General features: G+C 39.8%; 1 protein-coding gene across 3 annotated transcripts; it reads left to right on the forward strand.

Annotated features, from left to right (window-relative positions):
• The first annotated feature begins 349 nt into the window (after window positions 1-349).
• Window positions 350-6,130, forward strand: LOC143740277 (uncharacterized). 3 transcript variants are annotated; one of them, XM_077232380.1, is made up of 12 exons: window positions 350-494; window positions 596-705; window positions 1,114-1,239; window positions 1,382-1,496; window positions 1,771-1,833; window positions 2,833-2,887; window positions 3,063-3,154; window positions 3,348-3,465; window positions 3,593-3,700; window positions 3,788-3,985; window positions 4,253-4,417; window positions 5,324-6,130. In XM_077232380.1, the coding sequence occupies exons 1-12, from the start codon at window positions 390-392 to the stop codon at window positions 5,524-5,526; spliced, it is 1,458 nt and encodes a 485-aa protein (XP_077088495.1). In that variant the 5' UTR covers window positions 350-389; the 3' UTR covers window positions 5,527-6,130. The 3 variants fall into 3 exon arrangements, with proteins under 3 accessions (XP_077088495.1, XP_077088496.1, XP_077088497.1); XM_077232381.1 differs by having other exon boundaries at window positions 1,771-1,824; XM_077232382.1 differs by having other exon boundaries at window positions 366-494; window positions 3,788-3,955.
• The last annotated feature ends 2,954 nt before the right edge of the window (window positions 6,131-9,084 follow it).

The raw sequence follows: 9,084 nt of genomic DNA on the forward strand, positions 1-9,084 counted from the left end.
AATCTGCTTGAATCATTGTTACACACAATCAAATTACTGTAATATTGTAATATTTCTTTTCTGTAAACACAATTTTTTTTATGTCATAGCCGGGGAATGTCTGTGCAGATATGTTCCAGAAAAGCTTTTTCGAATATTGTTTTTGCAAGCATACAGAAGAGGTGATGTGTGAAGTAAATCACTTTTATTGTCCAGCATGTCACCCAGACATGTTGGCAGTGTGTTGCGATGGCAATCGCAAACATTATCGCTTCAAAAAATCAAAAGGGTATGTTCATATTATACAGGCATTAATCTCAATATCAAAACCACAGCATTGTCATAGAAATAGTTGCATGTAGAGTCATGTTTGGTCAGTTAAAAGAGGATTTTTTTTGTGATCAATTTTAATGGACAGGAATGAGGAACCCTCTCTGTACAAGGGGTTATTTCTTGCCAAAGATGAGGAGGTATCAGCCTTTCTCAACAATGTCAGAGGCAGCAGCATGACAAGAGTATGTCAAATATTGCATATTAAGACAGTATATCTACTGCTTATGTTTGAGTGTCTTTTCTGTTTTCTATTTGTTAAGACGAGTGATATCTGACTTTACAGGCAGATAACAGTGGAACATGTGGCGTTTCAAGGTTCAGGGCGAGTAAGGAGACGTCAAAAAAATCATCGTCCAAAATAGATGAAGAGGGGATACAAGTGGCAGTCTGCAGGTATGTGGGTAGATCAGAAGTGTGCAATTGTACAGATGCCATTTGTTACACGCTGTGGAAACTCATTTGTGGATAAATGTATCAGAGTCATGTTAAATTTCCTTATGGGAAGGAAAGTAAATCCCCTTAACAGATTTTTTTCCCTAGAAGATTGTTTTAAATCTCAGTTAGTCACATATGTAGAGATTGATGGGGAAATGTGTGTGTGTGTGTGAGAGAGAGAGAGAGAGAGAGAGAGAGAGAGAGAGAGAGAGAGAGAGAGAGAGAGAGAGAGAGAGAGAGAGAGAGAGAGAGAGAGAGACTGAGAGAGACTGAGAGGCTTTGAATAGAGGGTTTTGATTAGCTTTGTTTTCCACAGGTCTTATTGTGTAAATTGATCATTAACCATATTGTCCTCTTGTGTATCAGACACGGGATATTGCTGCGAGGACTGAACCACTACCGGGGCGAGGTCTTCGCCTACCCAATGTTTTTACAGAGGGAATTGTCAGAGAGGGCCAATGTCACTTTCTTCTGCATGGATGTTGTCTGCAGGTAATTTTTCTCTGTCATATTGAAACTCGGTCAACCTACTGTACATTAAGTGTCAAGTGCCTGCTTTTTTTTTTCAGTTGTTTTATATTGATGGCCAGGCAAAGTGTTGGTTAATGCCTACTAATGCTGTGCTTCTTTTTAGGTACTGGCCATACCTAAGCAAAGTGACTGAAGAATCATCAGATCTTCAACCGCTGATGGAAATGAGGCCATTTCTCAGTGTGATGCATGCCAAAGCTCATACAGCAAAATGCGAGGTACCTCAAATTACTGAAATTCAGATGCAACAGTAGCCAGCAGGCAGCTAATGCGAAAAGCCGAGCAATGATTGTTTTTTATTATTTTAATCTGGTATTAGTGGCAATATACTAAATTGTAAGTCTTTGATTATGATATCTTGTGTAGTATATTATGCAGATAAAATATGACACCTTTAATGTGAAAATGATTTTAATGTGCACATAATCCATGATTGCATAACATTAGATTTTTAAAGTTATGGTATGAAATTAATCCAACACTATGTTGCAGGTGAGATGGGGCGGCAGGAATCAGGATGGAGCAGGGAACACTGTTGGAGAGGAAGTTGAGCAAGTATGTTATCACCGACATTATTGTAACTATGTAGATATAGGAGACTTCACTGATACATTTATGTGTGAGACAAGCAGAGTGTGAAGGATAATGCACATCAGGGTATCAAACAAAGATCTATGCTTGCTCGAATGACCATCAGAGCACAACACACATTATGTCACAAGTGCAACACACATTATGTCTCCTCTGAGTAAAAAGTGAGTAGTGGTGGTGTCTGCATGATACATCACTATTTCAAGTTATGTTCCCTCTGAGCTGCACTATTTAATTATATACACACTTTTGATCCTGTTAGGGAAATTCAGTCTCTGCATTTAACCTATCCGTGAATTAGAGACGCACATACACAGCACACAGTGAGGTCACACACACTAACTCCTTACCACTAGAGCAGTGGGCAGTCAGCTGATGCGGCGCCCGGGGAGCAGTGGAGGGTTTGGTGCCTTGCTTAAGGGCACCTTAGCCGTGGATGTGGACAGGACAGCGATTTTCAACAACTTTCCCCACCCACTTTCACTTTCCACACAACCACCCTCCTCCTGGTCGGCATTCGAACGAGACACACGCCCAAGGCCCTAACCAGTAGGCCATGGTAGACTTTTTCCAACCTACCAGTAGGACCCCATTTGACACACCAGGCTGGTGACAGTGCAAAATCATCACCCAGTTTCATGGGATTCTATGAAAATGCCGATTGTCACAGCTCTGGCATGTCATTGTGATGTTTTAAAATGTAGACCCAATTGGCAAGACCCAACTTTGAAAAATTGGGCTTGATCTTTCCTATTTTGCTGTCTATGGCTATGGCTGAAAGGGCGTGGTCGCTTTAGTTTCCATGGCATTCTGAGGTGGAGAGCTAGTTGACGATAAGATATTAGTTCAACAATAAGTATGGCTACATGTTCACATTTACATACAGTATGTTTTTGTTTATTTGTTGTTGTTTTTTGGTAATATAAAATAGGAATACATTTAATTTCTGTATTGTTTATCTAGGTAAACAGCTTTCTCTCCAGGGCAGCTCTTGTCACAAAGTACATGACAAAAGCAGGTTGGTATGACACATTACAAACCATACTCTGTGATGAGGTACTTCTGACTTCTAAAATGTAATTTCCTGTTCTCCTTGCACTAAAGTATTTGTTGTGTTAGGTTGTGTCTAACTGCAATGGTCTTTCCCATGTAAATTGATCCAATCATGCATGCAGATTTATTTTTTTAAACAGGGAGAGAGAATATGCTCACTCAACAGGCCATGGGGTGGAACAGAAAAAAGACAGAGAACCTTCACAAAGTCTTGGCCCGCAGATACATCAAAGTAAGGACATTTCCCAATGGTCCTCTTGCCTGACACAACATACATTTTAACAACAAACAGCAGAGCTGGAGTCCATCCATCTGTAATAAGCTCATTCATTCATTCATTTATAAACTGTAGATGAAGGAATTTCTTGATCCCGGGATTGGCTGAAAGCTTGCATGATATTTTTTTATTTTTGTGTGATTTTTAGATCTCCGAGAGGGCAAAGCTGGAAGCTGCTAGCTTCAGTGATTTCTGCCAGAAGAATGACATCACTGAACAAACAGCACAGCAGTGGGTGGGTGATGTTCAGCAGTGGGCAGTCACAGGTAAATCATGCGTAGCGCTCAGATTTTTCACAAATACAACTGTTAATTACTTTGTTCAAATATGAACTACATAAGGTGATCAGACATTTTTAAATGAAACAATCGTTTAATTGTGTTACCTATTTAGAGCCAGTTAGCACAACAGAACAGGGAGCAACAGAGGATCTCAGGGCTGAGATAGAGAGCATCTTAGTGGCCCTGCTACGCAAGAAGCATGACCTCTATCGTCAGAATGGTTGGTTGACTAATATTCAAATGGCACATTGTAAATGCAAACAAACAAAAACTGTTTTCCTGAAATTTTTCTTATTTCACTTTGCAGATAGCAATCAAACAAGACAAAGAAAAAGAAGAAAAATAAGAGAATTAAAAAAAAAACTGAAACAAAAGATCCTGCTGTACAATGCAATTGCAGAGGATACAATTGACGAGGAGTTGGCCTCCAATTTGACAGAGGACTACATCCTGCCTTGGGAGAGACGTGAGGATGGTATGGTAGTCCTGACATGTTCTCTAAAATGTATGCCTGTCTTTTTTATTTTTTAATAAAAAAAAAAAAGTATTTTATTGCAATGAAAATCTCTCTCTCTCTCTCTCTCTCTCTCTCTCTCTCTCTCTCTCTCTCTCTCTCTCTCTCTCTCTTTCTCTCTCTCTCTCTCTCTATATATATATATATATATATATATATATATATATATCTTTCTCTCTCTCTCTTGTATGTTTGGGTTTATAACTTAATCATCATAAATACTAAATCACTTTTTCCATCAATTCCCTCTACTTAAAGGTCGCTCCTTCAGGTTAAAACGGTCTATTTTTGACCAAATGATGCTAGTTAGACGCCTTGAGGAGGAGCAGAGTATCCTGGTGAAGGAGATGTCTCAGCACATCACGTCTCTTCGTAAGGAGATAAAGGGAGTGGAGAAGCTGAAAGAGAACATCAGAATGGGCTGTAAGTCAAATTTGGAGTTTTTTTTCTCACTAACATATGTATAGTCCCTTTTCTACTGAATGGTATCAGTTCAACTCACCTCAACATGACTCTACTTGGTTTATTTTCAAATTTTTGGCTTCATTTTCCACTGCATAAAAGTACCATTTCATGTAACTGGTTGCTACAGCAACACTGAAGTAAACTATCTTAGCATCACCATTGTGTAAAAGTTGGTAACATCAATCACTACAGCAGAACAAATAAAATCAACAGTATTCTGAATTCATCACAATACAGACATGTTTTTGGGGAGATGGCAATATTTACTCTATCGGCCGTCCTGTCTTGCTAACACTAAGCTGCTGCTGAGGGCCTGCTCAGAACGTTAATATTATGATGCTAGCGATAACAATGACCAAAGAGCTATCTACACATCATTGTTGGAACTTCAACAGAGGTGGAACCAAAAGTGCTTGGTACCAGAGTCAAGTGGATCTGGTACCAGTCTGTGGAAAAGAGCCACAAGTTTTGTTTATTCTATATTAGTCATACCACTCTGCTCCACCCTCACACTTTGTTTGCCCTATCCTCACCTCAACATAGCCCCCCCCCCCAATTACACACAGACAGTCACAGCTTCTGCAAACCCCCATCCCTCCCCGACTGCACTTTATACCCCCAATTTATGCAAAGTATAGGATGTCAAGCACATACAATTTCTATGAATTTCTTACATACAATAACTATGCATATGACAATAAAATGTCCTTGTATTCCGTGTTTAAGTTTTCTTGCAACAAATAACCAAAAAATCTAAACAAAACAAAAAACAAGAAATTGAGTAACATGATTCTGTCATATGTGGTTCTACATGCTATAATTTTGGAACAATACTTGTTATTCTTATGTTTATGTATGTTACAGATTTTGGTGACATGTCAGAGGATGCTGCAGCTGGTTGGAAAAGTGTCCTCATGCGGAGGTCCTCTGCACTGGAGAGTTTATGCCAACAAGCTGTGAGCACGTATAGTGCTATAGTTGATGACCTCCAGATACAGGACACAGAATGCAGAACGGACACTGATGACGAATATGACTTTAGTAGTCCAGAGTCAGAAGAAGATTAGAAAGGAGACCACTCTGTTTTGTTTTGTTTTTAAAGGGGTGGTTCGGAATTTTGGACATCGGGGCTCATTTCCAAGTGAGCCTTAGTGTTATTTATCAGTAGAGATATTTTTCAAAGATTTTCTTCCAGTCGTTCAAGTTGCATAGTTCGCCGGTGCTAGGCTAGCGCGAGTCAACGGTAACTGCTAGCCTGCCATTAAAAACAGTTTTACCCACGACACAGTACACCAAAAGCAAATAAATTATAACGCCAGACTGTCGATGTAAATGTCTGTTGAGAGAATAATGTTAGAAATCAAACTACTCTTGCATCTCAATGATCTCATTACATTTACAGGAACTAGTTTCTCAGCAGCGGCGGTATTTTACTTTGCTCCGGTTAGTAGTACTGCGCCGAAAAGTAAACACAGAACAGAAGCGGACTACAGTCGGGGACGTCTAGCTAGCTAGTTTTAGTCTCGGTTGCCTAGGTAACTGAATATCACTCCGCCGCTGCTGTAGACTGTGCTAATAAATACAAGGAACAAAATAACTATTGCAATGCAATGAAAGGGTAATTTGATTTCTAACATTATTCTCTCAACAGACATTTACATCGATAGTCTGGCGTTACAATTTATTTGCTTTTGGTGTACTGTGGAGGGGGAAAACTGTTTTTAATGGCAGGCTAGCAGATACCGTTGACTCGCGCTAGCCTAGCACCGGCGAACTATGCAACTTGAACGAATGGATGAAAATTTTTGAAAACTGTCTCCACTGATAAATAACAATAAGGCTCACTTGGAAATGAGCCCCGATGTCCAAAATTCCGAACCACCCCTTTAAAATCTGTGAACTTTCCATTATCTCTCACCCTTCCTGAATAATAACAACTACCCAGAACATTGCTTGTTCATTCTTCACACATCAGGCAAAAGATACAGAGGCATCACTAGAAGGAACAATATTGGTTGATGATTAATGATTCAGGGATAGTACCTACCCCAGGTTGCCTGGCCACGCCTTCCTATGCACTTCCGCTCGATTATCATCTCCCTACAGTGCTAGTTTGGATTTGATTCCATTGAGCTGGTTGTCTCCGGTGGCAAGGAGTTGTGAACGCTGAGCTAGAATACTATCAGCCAAGACAAGCTATCAGTCAAGGGCTGATCCTATCTTTTTAAACTTCAACAAGCTCCAGCAAGCAATAATTTATCGCTACCGAATGGCCAGACTCAGGCTAACTTTTATTACCAGGCTAACCCCCAAGCTTTCAGACACGTAAATATGCACTATGATAATTCAATTATCAACATTAGGTGTTGTTAAATGTGAAATTATTTTGCACTGCAACTTCATATACTACAATCATGAGTGTGTACATTAATATCAATGCAATATCTACTAAATGGATTGGCCCTCTGCATGGACTGTTGGACATGGACTGTTTTATGCATTCTGGACTGTGACATTTCAACCTCAACTTTAGCACTTAAAGGACAATATGGAGCTCATTTATGCTCTATTGAATTTTCTTGTATGTTGGATGTGTGTTGTGGTACATGTGAGCACACAAAGATAGATTTCTTCAACTGTGGAAATGGCTACAATAAACTTGAATGTGAATTTGAAAATGTTGTAAATTATTTGTGATTGTAATTGAAGTGCATAAAGTACATAATTGCCTAGTAGTCTTCATTGAAAATCTACATTTTACAGTATACTGTCACAATATAAAAACTCTTCAGGATGCTGAAGTGGCACTGGTGATATCAAAAGTCAATAATTGTCCATGGGACCTGGTGTCACTTGGCAGTACTTAACATGCTGTGTTGACTTGACAGGTTAGAGCTTTGATAAAAAGCCACGAATCTTGTTTTTCATATATTCAAAACCAATGTATTCAAGCAGGATAGTATTTAAATTAATATGAAAAAAAGTGATAATTTCAGTAAGGGTGGTGATTAGTTCAGAGTTGGAAACGGGACAACAAGATCGTAGCTAGTGTCTGAAAGTATAATTAAGCTGCATGCCAGATGTCCACCAGCACAGTTGTTTTACAGCCTCATATCTCTCATCCCTAGACATTGCTCAATTTACGAGTCGACCAACTCCTCATTGAGTAGGCCTATACCTGCCAGACACCCTCTTTTTTCAGAAAATGGAAAGTAGAATGTGTCTTTAAAAGCGAGGATAAGCTGCAATTCCAAGTTGATTATGATTTTACTTGATTTGGATACAAAAAAATTGATTGACTTGATTGGTCTGCATTCAGGCTACACACCATTGTATCATCACTCATGGATCCCTATCAGTTTGCTTATCAGGCTGTGGAAAATGCCATCAACTTGGCTGTTTACTCTGCTACATTTGGAGTCAATTAACACCTATGCGTGCATAGCTTAGCATATAACATGATAGATCCTCTCAATCTGTTCGTGCATAGCTTAGCATATAACATGATAGATCCTCTCAATCTGTTCTCCAGCCTGCAATTCATGAATGGCAATATAGCTCTGTGTCACTTCATACTTTCATATAATTAATTTGGTCAATTTTAACAATATGGAAACATGCCCTCAATACGGATAGGCCACCAGAAGGCTGTAGAGAGGTAGTAGGAGCAAAAACTGTATTCTACTGTCGCTGGTGGCTTGTGCTTCTCGCCTACTGTCCAGTACACTGTCCTGCGCCACTCACTTATTGTCCTGTGCCACTGGTCTATGGTCCCGCACCACTGTCCCGTGAGACTTATAAATTGTTAAAAACCTAAACCTAATCCGAAACCTAACCCATGGACAGTGACAAATGACTAGGGACAGTAGGCACATCAGATGGGATATTGAGTGAGTGCCATGTGAGAGTAGGCAAGTGTCACAAAACAGTATGAGTTGTGCAGGACAGTGTATGGGCATTAGCAAACATCCCTATTTAACAAATGAATGGAGGACAGAATCCATATTAATCACATCTAGAGTGCATTCACCTCTAGCAACTACTGTAGTGTATTAAAGTTAGAAATTAATATGAAGATTCATTGTATAGCCTACAACAGCCTGCTTTGTCTTAGTAGATTACTGTATGACATTTCATCACATGACCTGGAGCATTTTGCTTTGTTGTTTAAAGTCATCGCAATTCAGCAATGACTGACTGTTATTGAGCTGAGCCCCATTTCATACATAACTTGAACCATGTTTGAGAGACAATGGGCCCTATTATAACATCTGAAACATCAAACGTGAAACGCAAGTAACTTTGTGGGTGGATCTTGGGCGCTGTTGCTATTATAGCCTACCAGCGAGATTCTTGGGCGCGACGCAAATCTAAAATGAAGTAGCTACATTACTCATAGGTGTGGTTTGGGCCTAACATGAAATAAACCAATCAGAGCGACATCTCACATTCCCTTTAAGAGCAGGTGCGCTTGTTCCATTGATTATAATAGAGGATTTGCCAGATGTGCGCCAGGAGCACTTCACAACCGAGGAGAGCAACGTTCTCGTCAGGGCCGGAAAAAGACGTGACATTGTATGGGGCCCATCTCCCATAGAAACCCACCCAAATTAGCTTTGTTCAAA

The sequence above is a fragment of the Siphateles boraxobius genome, unplaced genomic scaffold (genome assembly GCF_051911475.1).
Source record: "Siphateles boraxobius isolate OS27281-9 unplaced genomic scaffold, OSU_SipBor_1 17, whole genome shotgun sequence".
Classification (NCBI taxonomy): domain Eukaryota; kingdom Metazoa; phylum Chordata; class Actinopteri; order Cypriniformes; family Leuciscidae; genus Siphateles; species Siphateles boraxobius.